This window comes from Lissotriton helveticus, chromosome 6 (assembly GCF_964261635.1).
Source record: "Lissotriton helveticus chromosome 6, aLisHel1.1, whole genome shotgun sequence".
In the NCBI taxonomy this organism is placed as follows: domain Eukaryota; kingdom Metazoa; phylum Chordata; class Amphibia; order Caudata; family Salamandridae; genus Lissotriton; species Lissotriton helveticus.
Genome location: NC_136067.1, coordinates 497,433,959 through 497,452,671, shown reverse-complemented (window position 1 = coordinate 497,452,671; position 18,713 = coordinate 497,433,959). Strand labels below are relative to the sequence as shown.

Sequence of the window (18,713 nt, the reverse complement as noted above, 5' to 3'; positions counted from 1 at the left end):
AATGTGCGAATCTTTGGGATCCCAGAAAATTCAGAAAAAGATGCTGACTCTTGTATATCATTTCTGGAAGCATGGATACCAGCGGTTACGGGGATAAAGTTCCAACATGGGCTGGAATTGGATAGAGCCCATAGAGTGCCGACCTTCCCACAACGCTCGTCGAGAGGCCCTCGACCCCTCATATGCAAGCCACTTAGATACCAGCACGCAGAAGCCATCCTACAGTACGCCAGAAAAAAACACCATATCACATGGGAAGGTAACAGAATCACATTTACCCAGGATTATTCCAGGGAAACGGTGGAAACAAGGAAAGGCTTCCTGTCTCTTCGAGAGAAACTACGGTTGAAAGATATCCAGTTTTCATTTGCAGGCCCAGCGAAATTCAGGATCAAAGACCAGGGTCGTTCCCATTTACTCACTAATCCACTAGATTTGTCATGCTACCAGAGTGACAAACCACAACAAGAAATGGACACATGTAGTGGCCAGTCCAATAAAAGGAAAACGGACGGTCGGAGGGGGCGGAGCTCGCCAGCGTCGATGGTGGACGCTTGAGCGCCGAGCTCCGCTACATCACCCGCTTTATCCGGCATTTATCCTTAAATAACGGCACCCATGAAACCCCGAAGACGGCTCGCGACCCCTGGGTACTGCTGGCACAGTTGGCGGTTGGTGCGGGAGCATTCAGGCGGCCCGAGCAAAAGCGGCGCACAGTCGAGAACTCAGCAACAGAGGCCGCAAAGCCCCGGACAAGCATAGTGCCGTGCCGGGCTTGCATCATCCGACGTGCGGCTTGAACCTTGCTACAGGACCGGGAGTTGCCGCGAGCCCGTAAGTGAACTGCGACCTCTGCAAGCTGGGGCACGGATGATAGCAGCGGTGAGTGAGGGAGCCCCCGGGGGCTGCGGACATTGAGTGGAGTGCCCTGATTTGACCCGGACTGCCCGGAACTCGGCAGAGAGCTGGCGGCATAGCTGATACACGGGGCCTGGGAGACAGCACACGGCACCGGGAGCGACCTAGGCCAGCCATATAGAGGAGGGCTTGAAGCAGCGATAACGACCTCTGAAGCACTGGAGCGCTAGTGGGGACACTCGGGGCAGAAGTGGACTCTGAGACTGGTTTGCGCGATCTGAAGACGTGGGAGAGTCCTGGTGTCGACTGAGGCCTCCTCAACCCCCACCCCCCAGCCCCCACCCCCCAAGAGCCTGATCACAGCTGTAGGAGCTAACCACTTGCGGGCAACAGGGTGGCCCCACTGATATCGCTGAGAGCGCTCCTACAGGCAACACAAGCTGCTGCGCTCCAGGCGCCATACTGTAGCAGCAGCTGAGCTGTGCACGCGGGACCAGGTTCGGCGGAGTAAGTCGTGGGGTTGGACTGGGACCTGCTCTGAAAAGCAATCCCCACAGTGAGATTGGTGAAGCGCCCTGTGGGAGATACTGGACTGCCACTCCAGGACTGACAAGGTGGGCCCCCCAACCGGAGCTTGGACATCTTGGGCCCTTTGCTGCCTCATGAGGCGGTCACCCCACTGACCACCCGAATACAACTTGCAGCCCTCCATCTTGGCCTAGCTGGTGCGTCCTCGCCTGCAGGAAGAGTGTAGCCCCCCAGTAGGCCGACCGAGTAAACCGGGTTAATCTCTGGAGGCGGGCACAGCACCGAACGGGACCTCCCCCCCCCACCGAGGCGGACTACGCGGAGCGGAACTGCGGAGCGCTGCCCCAGCAAGATGGGGAAAGGGGATAAAACGCAAATTAAACTCCCATTCGAACAGCTTCGTGCGAAGGCCCCAGATCCACAAGAGCCGGAAACGGGGCAGCAAACTAGGACCCAGGAGAACTCAATATATTCAAACATTAAGGAATTACTCATCACTATGGAGAAGGGCTTGCAGGACAGTATGGCGTCGATAGGGACAAAGAAAGATGCCCTCACTTACCGCATGGACAGGATGTCAGAAATAGTGGACAAACATGCGGAACGTCTGGATATGTCGGAAAGACGCCTGACTGAAGTAGAGGAAGGGCAAATGGAACTAGATAAGGACCGCAAGCAAATTGGTAAGATTCTCCAGGTGATACAGGACAGATCGGAAGATTTGGAAGCCCGCTCCAGACGCTCCAACATACGAATCACAGGAGTCTCGCAAACTACACACACAGGCAAAACGGAGCTCTTTGTGGAGAAGCTACTTACCACCTTGCTGGGAGACGATGTCTTCTCGCCCGTGTTTATAGTGGAGAGGGCACATCGCACACTGGGTTCTCGCCCGCACCCGGGGGCCCCACCGAGGCCCATAATTGCTAAACTCCTAAACTATAGAGACAGAGATACCACGCAGCGGGTGGCCAGGGATACGGGGAAGCTGCAGTTCGAGGGTGCATATATCTCCCTATACCCGGACTTTACTGCGAAAGTGCAGGAGGCGCGGCGGAACTTTGCTCCGTACAAACAACAACTCCGAGATCTTGGCTTGGACTACGCCATGCTGTACCCAGCGAAGCTAAGAATTAACCGACAGGGGCACTCACACTTCTTCACTGACCCAAAAGACCTCCAAAAGGCGCTAAAGACCTGGTCTAAGGAGCAAAGAAACAGCCCTAGGGGCCAGCCGGAAGAACAGGACCCTACCAGCCGCTTGGACGAGCAAGAATGACAGTATAACACCACTTGCGTAACCCCCATAAGTGGTGACCTGTGGTAAAGCCGGGGTGTGATGTAGGAGCTGAGACTTGCATATCTGATCACTCGGTCCTACGGACAGTGGGGACCGGGGGAGACATGGGGTGCCTGTGCGAGCTCTGGAGCTGCGAGACATGGTGAGACTTTTCCATGATATATATGCATATTTTGTCACTGATGCTTTAACTTGGCTTGCTTCGGACCTGCACATGCTAACTCCTGTACTCAGCTGGCAAGTGAGAAACCTGATAGCCAGTTTGGGGGAAAGTGGCCTCGGCTGGGAGAGATCGCTAGTTGGCACACACAGATACCCTGAAGTGGGCCACCGTTAAGAGACATATACTGGGTGATGAAGCTAGGAGCAGGACTGTGAGAACTGATTAACTGTAATTGTTACTTGTTCTAATTTTGGCGACCTCTGCCCCAGCGCTGTTTGCACTACGGGTTCCTGCGGGGACCAGCATGGGTCAACTGGGTAGTTTTGGGGGGGGGGGCAGTAATTCAGACTAGGCCGAGTTGGGGATGGTCTACTGTGGGAGGAGGGGGGAGAATCTGACGGGAAGGGAGTTGGGGTGAAAATGTACTGTTCTGATGTTGACACACTTGATTCGGCCCAACCAAGCACACACAGCTCACAACACAGCGTAACATACAGTAGACGCACATGTAGCGCACGGAGAGGCTACGCGACCTACCTAGACTCCAAGAGAATTTGCGCAGCGAACCCGAAGCGATGGCAGTTGACATAGACAACACGCGCGCTAACGGACTCAGAGCGCTCACGTGGAACGTGCGCGGCCTAAATGATCACAGGAAAGTGCGTAACGTGCTAAGTTATCTGCAGCGACATAATATAGCCTTAGCCTGGATTCAGGAGACACACCTCCCTATGGACAGTAGGATCCTACACTGTAGGGGATTGGAAGGCAATGTGGCGGCTGCTGGCTTTACTACACACGCCAGAGGTGTTATGACGTGGGTTAACCCTAAATCCAAACTTACACAACAAACACTAGAGGCAGACTCGGAGGGCCGCTATGTCATTTCTAGATGCTCTGGAATGGGAACGTCCTCAGTCGTTATCAATACCTATGGTCCTAACTTCGATTCCCCTGAGTTTTACAAGGAGTTGGCGAGTAAACTCCGATGCTACAACCCTAATGACCTTTGGTGTTGGGGGGGATATGAACCTCACCCTGGACCCCACCCTCGATAGGTCTGCTGGCCCGCAGCGTAAACCGGCTCCGGTGGCAGCGGAACTACAAGGCGTTATGACGCGACTAGGCCTGGAGGATGCCTGGCGATCACGCAATCCGCAACAGGGAGGCTACACCCACTACTCTGCATATCACGACATACACACTAGAATTGACTACTGGTTGATCCCGGATTCCAGATTAGGCCTGATTGCTAGATGTAATGTTCTTCCCAGAACTCTCTCAGACCACTCGCCTGTGCTCTTGGAGATAGTAGCCCAAAGCTCGACTATCCCACCTTTCACTTGGCGATTCCCGCCATATTCGTTAATAGACCCAGTATTTAGGGGCGAGCTAGCTGCAGCCATAGACCTATTCTTCGATACTAATATAGGCTCAGTGGACAGCTTCCAGACTGTCTGGGAGACATTTAAAGTATACATTCGAGGGGTGGCGATGTCCAAGCATTCGGGCGTACTGAAGGCTATTCGTGCACGACTGGCTGACCTTGAGAAGCAGCTAGAAGTTCTGGAAAAAAGGCAGAGAGATAGTGCTGACTGTGACGTGAGCAACGAAATTAAAATCTTGCTCGAGGAATACCATGACGAAGCGGACAGAGAAGTCAAGCACCTGGGAAAGTACACCACTGCTAGAGTGTATGGTGAACGCGATAGACCCGGCGCACTGTTGGCCAGGATAATTGGGGGTGGGAGAAAACGCCAACAAATCACTGAGGTAAAATCGGCCATGGGCGACACCCTCACTGATCCAGTAGAAATAGCTCAGGAATTTAAAACCTACTACACGGCTCTTTACACAACTCAGGGGGGGGGGGCTAGACGAGGACATTGAGGATTACCTGGGGCATATAGATCTCCCTTCTTTACCAAACTCAGATAGGGAATTTCTCATGCACCCGATAGAAAAAGATGAAATATCCGAGGCCCTGATGAGCATGAAGTCTGGCAGCGCGCCGGGAGCAGATGGCCTTACAGCGGGCTTTTACAAAGCCTTTAAAGAACAGCTGATTCCGCATTTGTCGGCTCTCTTCGATGACATCTGTGTAGAGGGCAAAATGCCAGAATCAATGAGAGAGATAGTTACTATCCCGAAACCTGGCAAGCCTAGGGAGGAATGTAGTTCGTACCGACCCATGTCCCTACTAAACGTGGATGCAAAGCTGTTCGCGAAGGTCCTAGCCACTAGACTAGCCTTACTGGCTCCCCAGCTGGTTGCCCCGGAACAGGCTGGCTTCATTCCAAGCACAAATTTGACGTATAATATCCGCACCGTATTAGGCACGATGCAACACACACAACAAGATAGGACTGCGCTTGCAGTATTCCTCGACATGGAGAAAGCTTTTGACTCTGTGGAATGGCCTTTCCTGAGAAAGGTGCTGCAGCGCATGGGTCTGGGTCAACCTTTCCTACAAATGATAGGAGCCTTGTACCATAGGCCACGCACCAGAATCAGAATTAACGACCTGGTGACAGACACATTTCCGATCACTAGAGGCACCCGACAGGGGTGTCCACTCTCGCCCCTGCTTTATGCAATGGTGGCTGAGCCCTTAGCTTGCGCCCTCCGGGAATACCATGGTAATGAAGGCATTTGTTTTCCAAACTACAAGATAGTGGTCTCAATGTATGCGGACGACACTCTACTATATGTCAGAGACCCGGACAACAACTTGACATCGGTGCTGAGAGAAGTGGTCCGTTTTGGCGCACTGTCAGGTCTACGAGTCAACTGGTCGAAATCGCTAGCATTTCCCCTGACCCCTGTTACACTACCCACGACCATGGAATACCCACTCACCTGGACTACGGACACTGTTAGATACCTTGGGGTTCAACTACATACAGACCCGGAGACCTTATTTAGAGCCAACTATGGCACAGCCTTCAGCAGGCTAGAGGATGATGTGACTGCCTGGTGTAAACTCCCACTCTCCCTAATTGGGCGGATTGCCATCATGAAAATGGTAGTGCTCCCCAGATTCCTATTCTTATTCACGTCCATCCCGATGGTGCTCCCCAAGACGTTCTTCCAAAGACTACAACAGGAGCTGACTAGGCTTCCATGGGCGGGCGGACAGCCAAGGGCGAAATGGTCGCTCCTTACACTACCGTACAACATGGGAGGCCTAGGCGCTCCGGACCTAGAACTATACTATAGGGTGGCACAGGCGGCTCACCACCAAACTTGGGTGCACGGGCACAAAGACATACCCCACGTGAAAATGGAGACCTTGTTTGCCCGTCCGCTCTCCCTCCCACACACGATATTTGAATCCACTGATCGCCGCACGGGAATCCTGGATTCTCTGGCGGCTACGAACCATGCGTGGAGTAACCTCCTACAGAGGCAGAATGGTGCACTGCTGTACTCTCCTAGTATGCCCATTGACTGGACTCGGTGGCTGCCCCCACTACGTGAGAAGGGGGTACTAGAAGCTATGCGGAAACTTGGGATCGAGACTGCAGGAGATCTGTTTGAGGATGGGGTGGTTAAAACCTGGGAACAAGCAGGGGCTGGCCAGGAGGACCCGTCTCTGCTGACGAGATTCCACTACTTTAGAGTACGCCATGCTCTTTTGGAACTTCTGGGGGGAGATATGGCGGAGCCACCTGAGGCGAAGGAACTCACATATGTAATTAAGGTCACAACTTCACAGAAATTGCTAACTCACCTTTACACCCTGTCACAATCAAGTGTTTGGCAGTAGGACTTGTAAATTACGCATGACTCGAGAGAGTAGCATTAATTACAGCATGGATCCTAGTTATTTAAGTGACTCACTGCCCCCTTTTCAAACTTTTATGCAGAGCTCTCACTGAGGCCAAACGATGACGTGTCATTCAAAGGCAAGCAAAGCTTTTACATCTTGAACAATGTTACGTCAAGAAGCAGTTTTCTTTTGTGTGAACAAAGAGAAATAAAATCGATATTAGGAAAAAAGGAGGCCCTGATCCTTAAGATTAGACATGATAATACACAATTAAGGCACACATTTATTTTCAGATCCGCAAGTCTCCTTTTTAGGTCTAGCCTGTACCAGCAGGCATTGCGCTGCTCTGCAAAACATTTAGTAAGGGCTTTTCAACGCTGAACACACGCATGTGCGTGTGCTTAACCTATGATTGGCCTTTGCATACGTCCTAAGAAAGTCAGCACGCAATTGGCCCAAGGCGGGTGCATGTCCCGCCTTCTTTCTGCCCTAGCCTAGGATGCTGGGGAGCCAGCATCAAAGCCAACTACTTCCAACTATCGCGCCTGCTCCCGCGCCCGCATTAACTGGAATCAGATGGGTCTCCTGCTAGCATGCGCAAACACAACTCCCGGGCTTGTTGAAAAAGCGGAGTTAATCTGCAGCTCCTAATGAAGAGCTAACGAGCGCTGCCACCGTACCATCATTAAGGGCTGTTAGAGGCTCCTCGGAATATGCTTACTGCTCTAATTAGCGGCAGCGCGGTGGGCTCCGGGGTGGAGGCACAGCCTTATAATGGTGACTTATTTACCTTCAAACACACCATCCCATCCATCAACGCTACCCCCAAGCACATTTCACTGGAGACAGGTGAATGTCAGCTCGAATGCGGCCCTGGATTATACTGCACGAGGGCTTGCCGCAGGCCCCCTCCCCCCAGGAGGCAGCGCTGTGTGCAAGGCACTGAAGGCAGCTAGCCTTAAGGGCGCGAGCAATGGCCGGGAGCAGCCCCGCTCTCTGCGGTGTACGCTGCGAACGAGCAGTGGGGTGCGTGAGCCACAGGTGCCGACACACCAGGTAAGCTTTACATGACCACTGGAGACAGATTTGCCAAATTATGGAATATATAAGTAGCAGAATCGAGGACTAACGCGATGCGTGGACCACGATGTCCAAAGAAAAATATCCATTCTTGGACATTCATTTCTCCATTTTCTTTTGCACAAACCGCTTGCTCTGGGACACTCAAACTACCTTCCTTTCAGCAGGGGAAGCAGAAACAAGACCTTAAAAACATAGATAGTGCGGTGTAATCTACAACCACGTGATCTTGATAACTTTTTCGGGAATGCCTATACTGCAGTCAAAGAAGAGGAGAGTAGTCTGCAGTTTGTCTGGATATGGCTATATGCCCACTTTACAATGTACCTTGTCACACACCATAGATGTGTGTGTGTCTTTGAACATACATGTCACTGCAAAGCAGTTGCCCTGCGGCTAGGCCAGTGACATCCAGGCATGACCAGCGTACCACAGCCAGGGCCCCGGTGAAATCTCGCTCGAGAGCCTGCCCACACCCAGCAGGACAGGGGTAGAGGCAGCAGGCAATGCTGTGCGCCATTCATTGATCCCTGCTGAGCTGATGCACAGGCCATAGTGCTCCCAGAGTAGGGGACGTAATTCACCAAGCAGAGCTTTGCCCCAGCACCAGGAAGACACTGTTCACAGCTTCCAAACTTCAAAGAGCTCCTCTGGGAGCGTCACTGGCTTGGGTCCCCTTTGAAGAAGGCACAATCATTGCCGCTTTTTCTCTTACGACTAACAATACTGCCAGCTCAAAGGTTTAAAAATTTCACAAATGTTAATGCTAAAAAATGGACTGCTACTGGCTTAGCTTATTTTCATTCATACCCCACTGTCCAGTGGAAAAGACAGATTTTGCCCAAACTAGCATGGTATCCCTGATTTCACGCGCGCACACAACTCCTGGGCTTCTTGAAAAAGCGGAGACCCTGTTAATCTGCAGCTGCTAATGAAGAGCTAACGAGCGCTGCCACCGTGCCATCATTAAGGGCTGTTAGAAGCTCCTCGGAAAATGTTTACTGCTCTAATTAGCGGCAGTGCGTTTGCTCCACATTTGTATCATTAGGTGTCACTGGGGACACACTGTGACATATCTGCCTGTCAGACCCCGTCCGTGTGCTTTGTGTGTGTGTCCGTTTTTTTACTTGATTAGCGTGTTCTGGGTGTGCATCAAATGCACTTGTGTATTTTTGAGGGGCCCGAATCTGTGTATTTGCTCCTTATGCAGGCACGTCTCAGTACATTTTATTTGTGAGCGTGCATCGGAGTGCGCATTTTGCATTTGGACGTATGGACGTAGGGTCACCTAAGTGGATACGCCAAATTCACACAAACGTGTTGTATCAGTGCACATCTGCACACTTCACCCCACCGCTCCCTGCTCAAACTCCCTTTGTCTGTCGAGTTACACAGGAAGCCTTACATTCCCGCTTACTGCACCAGATTTTTAGGTCAAGGGACCTATAAGCTGCGAAGCAGCTTCCGGTCCGGAGATTTAATGTGACTTAGTAGGGCTTCAGAACCCGCCTCCCTGCCCTGTCTCTCCACCATTGGCTGGCTTCCTAAACGGAGGCCAGCCATTGGAGGAGAGAGCCGTCCCTCCAAAGAAGCTCCGTCTTTTTCGGATTCGGGGGCGTGCTTTTTTGCGTTCTTTAGCCCTGTGACGTCGTCTGTCACTCAGGGCGCAAAAAACACGCCCCCGAATCTGAAAATGGCGGCGCTTTTCTTTAGGCCATTTCACAATGACCGCCGCCCCAAGAAGTCGCAGCCTCCTCCACCTAGCAGTCTCTGTGTGCCCAAGAGTACACATCACGCCGTCTCGTTTTCTGTGGGCAGACAGGCGTTTAGAAGCTTGACCGTAGCACATCGGCACACAGCGCTGGATGCTCGGTCCGATTCCGGATCTCCATGGACTCTGACCCTCGCTGCCCCGGACCTGCGCGTCCTTCAGCCTCAGAGGGACCCCGCGGGCAGCTGTGCTGCGGGATGTGAGGAGGGGGGGAGCCGTGAGTATCAACAGTGTTAGGTCCTGAGATGTCCCACCGCATGTGTGCATCTGTATTTACATGTACCTGTGCTACACGGGTATGCTGAATGTGTGCGTGTGGTTGTACCAGTCTCTGCATGTTTGCCAGTATCTGTGCCCATACGTGCGTGTAACAGTGCATCTGCGTCGAATTGCACATTTAGACTCTGATACGCGAAGGTACGCCGATCTGTTTTGCACATTTCCAAAATATCACCGGTTTTCCCCCACTTCGTTTTCAGATACAGCAGTATTTCTCTATGCTTGCGTTGTTTCATATGCCATACTCGGACTTTTATTTTTGCGGTGGCAGATTGTTCTTAAGTATCCCCAGATGCATCAAGCCATGTTTATCTCTGTCGTAGTTGTTTGCATTGAATATTTGAGCTTGGGTACGTACTAACCCTTCTCGGTTGTTTAGTGGCTCAACGCAGATTCGTCTAATTTGTAAGGATGCATGTTTGCCCTAATCTGGCAGGGCCGATGTTCTTTATCCCACCGAGGTTACTTTCCCAGTTTCACCGAATTTGAGTTACATGTAAACTAAAAATCCTCAGTAGTTACACATATGCAAACGAAACGGTAAATACATTTTTACTTTGTTCATTTTTTTTTTTCCTCTAACGTGGACACTTTTTCACCTTTGATTGTATGACTTCACGCGAAATCATTCAACCACGTTTCGTAAGCTGAAATAAAAGGTATATGTTTTTCTTGTGACATGATTAAGTGTAGTTTTAATATTGTTATAATCCCGCAGTAGATGTTCGTTACAGAACGAACTTCAGAAAAGCAACGTTACAAATAAAGAAAAAACATACATTGAGGTTAAAAACACGATTTCACCATACAGTTGGAAGGGGTTGGCTTAAAGTTTCTTTGCCCTGGTTAATTTGACCGGCCTCGCCACCACCCCCACTCGGAGAGATTAATGGAGCAAACAAGCTGGTACGAAGTGAAAAGTAATCAAGGCAACTCTGCATGGGGCGGGGGAGGAGAAACACAGTGTAAATAAACAGTATCACTCTTCTTAAATGCTTCTGGGGTTGAGAAATGTGGCGTAGAACAAGGCTTGTTTGAGCCTCCCTCCCCCTCTGATGCAAGAATATCACCGTATCGCAAAGTAGCAGACATAAAACCAGTGAAAAAAAATCCTGCATATAAAAATAAAGAACGCACACTGTTAGCAGCGCTTTAACATGTGATCTGCATTGCACAGAAAGAAAAAAACGTTTTGTCTCCTTTTAGTCACTGATATTTTTAACCCATTTGCCAGATGCAGGGGTTGTTGACTGCCTCCTTCTTATGACCAATTTCAGCAGGAAGGAGGCATGTGTTCTAGATAGCCAGGAACACTTTAAAGCAATCGATTTCATGTTTTCTTTCTTCCTTCCAAGGAAACAAAACTTCCCACCGACCTCCCTGAAATCTGACACCAATGTATTTACAATAGAAACTCAAATATACAATTGTTTTCAGAGATCAAGGACTATTGATTCCTTATTAGACAGTTGTAGCAATGGATTTTTTCCTAACCCAGCTGAGGAGACCAAATAATGAGCAATGCCAATAGCTCTACCTTTAATGGTGCCGAGACCATTGCATTGTAAATGCTTGTTTTCTTTCCCTCCGGGGCAGGGATCGCGTTGGAATCAGATTCTTCTTTACCGAATGATGCCCATCCCCCATTCTGCCGCATATGGGTTCACGCGCCCACGTGGCCGACTCGCAGCATGCAGTTGGTGTTGGAAAAGAGGGGACAGATGCTTTCATGTTCTTCATGCATTTGTACGCTGAGGGGAGCTATTTTAACGCAGCTTAACTCAACTGCGAACTGGATGACTTGGACACCAGGAACGTGCAGTTCTGCCTACGAGTAGGGTAAACAGAGTCCACCGTTGAATGATCTGGATACCTCAGCGCAACTCGTTCTTCTTTGAAGTCTCTTACGTAGTTGCCAACAGGAGGTCTGTCATTTGTGACACCTTCATCCTTTTAGAAAACAGCGCTTTGTACACACTTTTTTATGAGCACCTACGTAGATGACAAATTAAACTAAACGTCCCAGAATACATTCTTTAGCATTGGTGGCGCACATCAATTAAGTAATAGCAATTTTAAAAGACTACAGTCTATGCTGCTCGAGTGTATGTGACACATGGAAGGGGGATTTGAAGTGTGACACTTCATGTTAAAAGTCCACCTATCCAAGCACAAATGCAGCAGTGGGTTTCTTAGTATACATGTTTATTTATGCTTCCATGCTCGTGTTCCAATCTCTGCTCCATAATTTTTAATTTATATATAGTACTAATGTTAATTATATATGCGTGCTACATGGTAAAATACTTATAAGGTCTCAAAGGCGAGACCTATTGGCTATGCCAATGCTTGTTTGAAGCACATGTTCAGTCAGTATGAATTTCCTTCAAATGAGAACACACCGGGAAAGACAAAATTACTAATAATTGCTTACATAGTCAAGACAACAATAGGCCTCTATAATGGCCTACTACATGGGAAGAAAATTAAGAATTTGAATTATTAATACAGATTGTGTAAACAAATATGAAAAATATTGTTCATTAAAGGAAACAGAAGAGGACGAGAAAAGAAGTTATTATCACAATATAAAATAAATATGACTTACTCTGGTAAATAAGTTAGTAGATTTTCTCTTAATTCCAAAGAAAATAGGTTTGACAAGCTGAAATAAAAAACAATGTATCAGCAGGATTGAAAATTACTAAACCTGTACAAATCACTCCCTCCAGATACCCCTTGCCCCAATTCCTCCCACTCAAAGAATGTATAGTAAAGTCAGATCACAAAATATTTTTGCTCAAGACACAGGGATATTTATAAATTAACACCAGCATGGGTTCATCACACGTGTCAATACTCATAAAGCAGAATTCACCTCACATCAGGTATTCAAACTGACAAACAGGTGGAGAATGCCTTCAAAGTGTCCCTTAACAAAATAAAAGTTTGTAAAACACCCTCATAAAATCTGCAAAATTGCACAAGGATATTATAATTTACAAGGTGTGAAACAAAGGTTAGACCGATCAAGGGAACACATTATTTGGAAAATGCCTTGGAACACAACGATAACAATTTCCCATGTACCCATGTCTAGTCTATTGTCTGTTGTCTGACTAAATCGCCTTTTGGTTTTTTAAGACCGTACTGGATATCTATAAACTACTCCAAAATTAAGTGGTTTGGACCAACAAAGGAAGGCTAAGGGTAAAACCAGATCTCCATGGTGGCACTGCAGATCCGCTTAGCGGTAACACAGACCAGAAGACTATGACTGTTCCAGAAGATCAGAAAATTGAATAGTATTAGGCAAGAAGAAGGTCACAACGCACTTTTGGGAAAGGTTCACTTTTTTATTAACTTTGAAAATCTGGTTTAGAGCAAACAAATGTAAGAACCCAACTGCTAAAGTAGCAGGTGGGTGTATCCTATGAACCTTGCTGCTCTTACCTATCCAAGAGGTAAAAGGCTTAAGACTCATGTTGATGTCAGATGCATTTAAGCACACTTCTGGAGTTGCAAAACCCTTAGAAAGATTTTGCCTTCTGATGGAGATCCCGCTCATGAAGGACTTTAGAAAATGAAACTAGATTCCCTTTATGTGGATGAAGTATTATAAACTTGCTTATTTATCAATCCTGCTACTGCACTGCTGAAAGACTAATCATACATGACCATGTATCGCCGTGCTTATTTGCATACACCAAAGCTATTCAATAGTCCATAGAGGCAACCATTCTCCTTTTCCTTACTTCAGAGGTCTTCCTGAGGAAAAGCCTATGGAGATTCAGAAGTCTTCTGACCTAGTAAATAAGTCTTCGGAATGTACAGTCGACTGAACACTCTTTTTGGTGTCTCTGCAGTGCTCCAAGAAAGACCATTTATGCTCCCTAAGATAAAAGACTAGAGGACTCCACGATCTGGCAAGCTAAACTCTGCAAATATTGAACTGAGGCTTGGTGCAGCTGACAAGGAGTGTTGACTCTATTTCCCTTAGTGGAGCCCAAGGACTGCAACTACACTGAAGCTAGAGGTGAGGCCACACACAGGCAGACTTAAACAAGGCAGTACTATCCTCCACTACTCGTTAAGTTTAAAATTAACAGAGGTGAGGCAGAGCAGGTAGAAATCCATAGGTACATAGTGACCCTATATCAATAGTACCCTCATTACCGGTGGCAACTGACAATCCAGCACCCCCAAAACAAGAGAGCCTTGGTTGCAAGGACACGTCAGACTCTTAACACCATTTCATGGTTTCACCTATAGATGTATGCAATGGGTATAATGGAGGTCCCATTTCAAATGGCGAATTGCAAGCCTTGCAAAAGGCATTAACGGACAAACTTCAATCAATGTTTGTAGTGAGGTTGAAAAAACACATAGATAAGATTAATGGGTCAGTCACGTCGCCAGAAAATTGAATAGGTATATTTTTTTTAAGCCATCATATATCCACAGCATACAAAGACTATTGCCAATGTAAGTAACACTGGATGCATTGCAAAACTGGGACCTCAGAGTAGAAATTACAAATATAAAGGAAAAAATATGACTGTCATAACATAACTGAAATTCAAATAGTGACTGTGCGAAAAATGGTGTATTACATTATGCCGTTTTGTGACGTCACCATGTAATACACTGAAAATACAGTCTTGGGTCCAGTCAGGCTTGTTTGTTAAAACTTGGTTCAGCCCTCTATTTGCTACCCCAAGAATCAGCTATTGCAGTCAAGCCATTACTTCAGACTCTCTTGCCAGGTGCAAGGAACAGCAGGGCAGTCCTTCTTCGATCCTCTCTCAAGTCCAGATGTAGTCTGGGTGCCAGGGGTGCCATACTTTCGCCAGAAAGTACCTTGAGGGATGCGGCTGTTACTAGTCAATGTGTTACTAGGACCCTTCTTTCCTGATGATGTCTTCCAGCGATGTGTAGCATGAAGCTAGCCCAGAATGTAGTATTCTGCCTACTTTCAATTTGGCAAATCTCCTCGGTTTGTGGAGCTCAGTAATCCAACCTAGAGGTGTGGCTACCTGAGGGCTACGCACCCATGGGAAAACCGGTTTAGCAATTGTTTTCCCAGCTCTGTCCGTTTCTAACAGAAACCTGTCTAATAGAATAAAAGAGTAGCCCCTCTAATGTGTGTCCACCATTTGCTGTACAATGGCAGGGTCCTCTTTGAAATGAGATGAAAAATAAATGTATAAAGATCATTAAACCAAAGGGTATCTAATCGCTATGCATGGAAAACAGTGATAGGCACCGAAAATCCAGGGAGCGATGATGAGAAAAGCGATGTTTTTAATGATTTCTTGAATGAGGCAAAGAATTCAAGTCTAGCAATGTGGGTGGGCAGGGAATTCCATAACTTGGCAGTTGCCCCGGAGATGGACAACCCGCTCCATCTAATTTTCCGGAACCTGGGCATGGAGACTTTCCTAGCTGAAGAGGATCTGAGTGACATGCCTGGAGTGTACCAGCCAAGAGGGAGGAGAGATGTTTGGACCCTAGGTGAAGGAGAGCCAATACAGCTCTCCAATTCGAGCTCTGACATACACGCGCTTGAGGGTGTTAATAATCAGGCTGCCAACAAATCTAGCAGTATCAAGACAGCCGCCCCACCCTGATCCACCCAGCACCTGATACTCTCTGTAGTGGCCATCAGAGCAGATTCTGTACTGTGACCACTTATGAAGCCATTTTGTGAAGGCTCTAGAAAGTCACATGTCTCAATGAGCTTCACTATTTCATATTTAAGGTAATTCTCCAGGAGTTTGGCAGGTGTATGCATAAGGGATATAGTTCTTCATATCAGGATCAACATTAGGCTTTTTTTGAAGAGGGGTTACAGTAGCCTCCTTCCAAGGTTAAGGGAAAGGCCCAGAATCAAGAGCATGATTGAGTACATACTGTAAAGTTTTGGCAAAGCAATCAGGTGCCAGTTGCAGAATTTTAGGTGGACAGACGTCCACCGGGGGATTCTGATCCAAGGCTCATGAGAAGCTCCACGGTTTTTTGCTCTGAAATAGGAGGGAAGACAGAGAGGCTGGAGAGCTCAGTGGAGATAGCCATTTATTTCATTAAAAAACTGGATTCAACAGATGGAGGGAATTCAGCTTAGAGCTTAAGAATGTTGTCTCTGAAGTGGCCACTCTATTGCATACATCTTGCGAAAGGATCAGTAAGGCCAGTAGTGAACAGGAATGACAATTCTTTAACTTTCAAGAGCTCTTTAGAGGAGTTACTTGCCATTCTAATTTTGTCTAAGTAGATGGACTTAGCATGGTCAATAGCTAGTTTATATAGATAAGAGCTCTGTGACTTGTTTTATCCATAGGGTTGTGATTCAGTAGCCATTTCCATTCTTGTCTCTGATAAATTTGACACAGTTTTTTTTTTTTAGATCACCAGTAAACCAGCGCATGGAAGGTTTGGATCAACTGCAACACCTACTTGTCAGAGGGGCAACAATGTCAAGGGCAGCCCCTATCCAGTACCGAAATCCCTCAGTCAAGAGGACAGGCAAGGTACATGCAGAGCTACAAACTGAGTTGAGCGCCTGTTCAAGGCATTCTGATCCAATTCTACTCAAGTTCCTGCTAAGAACTTTCTTAGGTTTACACATTCCAGGTCCAGCCCCCACAGATGACAGTGCAGGGCATCTCACATTGAAGGTAACTATATAATGATCTATCCAACTAAGCAGGATGGTTTCATTAAATATCAGGGTGAGAGAATTAGCGAAGAACCATCTAAAGTGTGCCCCGCTAAATGAGTGGGGGCTTTCACCACCTGAGAAAAACCAACATTCCATATAGATGCTATAAAGGATAGAGAGTCCTTGTTGGATGGATCTTCTAGGTGAACATTTAAATTGTCAAGCGTGGCAAAATTCTAATGGACTAGAAAGGGCTCGAACGCTCGGAGACCAGACTCTAGGAAGTCAATGCACAAGTACGAAGGGCGATAAATTAGGGGCCCTGTGAAAACAGGAATAGCCGCACTTTTCAATCCAATATACATTGTGTCCTTGGCTTCTGACCTCAAGAGTACAATTAAATGAGTCCTTATAAATGATCGCTATGCTGCCTCCTCTGCGACGAAGACAACCATGCCGAGATATAGCATGTCCAGAAGAAATAGTGACTACCAAATCAAGGCCTAAGACCTCTGAGCCTGAGGTTTCCGTAACAAAAAGGCAGTCAAGGTGGTGTGATGCAATAAGCTTACGACTTTCAGTGTTGTGTTTGCACAATGAGCGCGCATTAAGTAATGCACAGATGATTTGGGGACAGATAGTGGATTTAATTCCCTCTCTTTGATGTTTCCTTAAGAGTAGGGATGCCTACTGGTAGGTTAAACCTAAAATCACAGCTTGGGCCGCTTAACCATTTGGCATTGGTAAAGTCAGCCCTCAAATACATTATCCTTCTCATGGGGACAGAGTTCTAAGAGCTGCATACAAGAATAACCTACTATGGCGGTTTTAGGCAATCTGAACTAGAACCGACAGCATCCCGCAATTCAGGTGCAGACGGGCTCGTCTTAGGTGCCTTGCCTTTGAAATTCATCTTTTTGGGCTCACACCCTGTAGAGGCGTCCTTCCAGGGAGAGGAAACAACTCTTCTAAAGGCATCCCTCTAGTGTGTCCTTTCCTGGGAGTCATTCACACTTCTAAAAAGAGGGCAGAAGATGCTTGTGGCCAGCATCTGTAAATGGCCACTACAAAACTAGGGCAACAAAGTGGCAACTTTCTAAAAGGGTGCTTTTATTCAAAATGCATATCAAATTAGACTTAGGCATCAAGTCGGGTTTAACGTAATGATTATTTTGATATCTTGAAATACCAACTTTAGTAGTCCTAGTCATAAGTTAGTACAGCGGAGTTGTCAGCATGTAACCTTGTACTCACAATTGGGTAGAAGCCAATCAAACAATACACTTAAGGCTCAGAGCACTGGCACCGAGGTCTGGTTAGCAGGCCTCAGCGCATACAGAGTCAAAAAAACAGCAGCATCAGTCCAAAACTTTGGGGGAGGGAAGGGGGGTTGATCATGCAAAAAGAGTAATTTCCTTTCATTGGCGGGTGGGGTTTGGCATTGAACATTGAAATTCCAATGCAAATAATATCTGAGAAAATGGGATGAATGTATATGCCAAAACCACAACAGTTTGCAAGCATAGTAGTACAACTCTATAATAAACATGGCATGCACTAAAAAATGTCTGCAAAAGGCAGGACTGAATGACTGCACTTTAGTCTTGGGTAAAAATTATGTAATTCACAATGCAATTTGGTCAATGGCTAAAGTCGGCTGACCCACTACCGTACAATATTAGTTTGCGGCATCCTGAAAGGATGAGAAGTAAAGCTTGAAAATTCATTTAGCCGTAAAATGGATCATAGGAGTTCTATGAATCTACAAATAAGTTACTGTGCAACACCTTAAATTCTCTGTTAATGTTGATGGGAGACGTCAATGTATTAGATACAAGATTTGACTGCTTGGGGTTGTTTCTAGTGGTTGCTATAGATCCATTTCCCAGATAAAGTAGTTTATCAGACTTTCCCCTCAGACCTAAGGCCTTGTGACAATCTGTGAGTTTCAATCTAAAGGAGGAGACATTCTGGGGAGTTAAGCTAAGCAGAAATCTCTGTCCTGGGAAAAAATCTGTGGGAGAGTTGAAAGATCAAACAACTTTCCTAAGTCAATTGTTGACAAGATTCGGATAATAAAAAGAGCACTGTTTATGATATACTGCACTTGTTGCTCTATTTACCAATCAACCACGACCACGGTTTCGCCAGCTACAGCCCCAAATCTTGCAAGTGGTGCAGATAAGACTTTATGTTTGGGTAAGATATCAAGAATTGGCTGGGCCAGATCATTAGAGGATTAATATCACCAAGCTCTACATTTCTGAGTCGCCCAAATGTATTAAGCAAGTCTTTATTTTA

General features: G+C 47.2%; 1 protein-coding gene across 1 annotated transcript in view; it reads right to left on the bottom strand.

The window, feature by feature from the left end:
• LRRC1 (leucine rich repeat containing 1) overlaps window positions 1-18,713 on the bottom strand; it is a 538,119-nt gene that overhangs the window by 170,867 nt on the left and 348,539 nt on the right. The window contains exon 5 of the mRNA XM_078647950.1: window positions 12,360-12,416. Coding sequence (XP_078504076.1) covers window positions 12,360-12,416 — 57 coding nt within the window. The remainder of the gene's footprint in view (window positions 1-12,359; window positions 12,417-18,713) is intronic.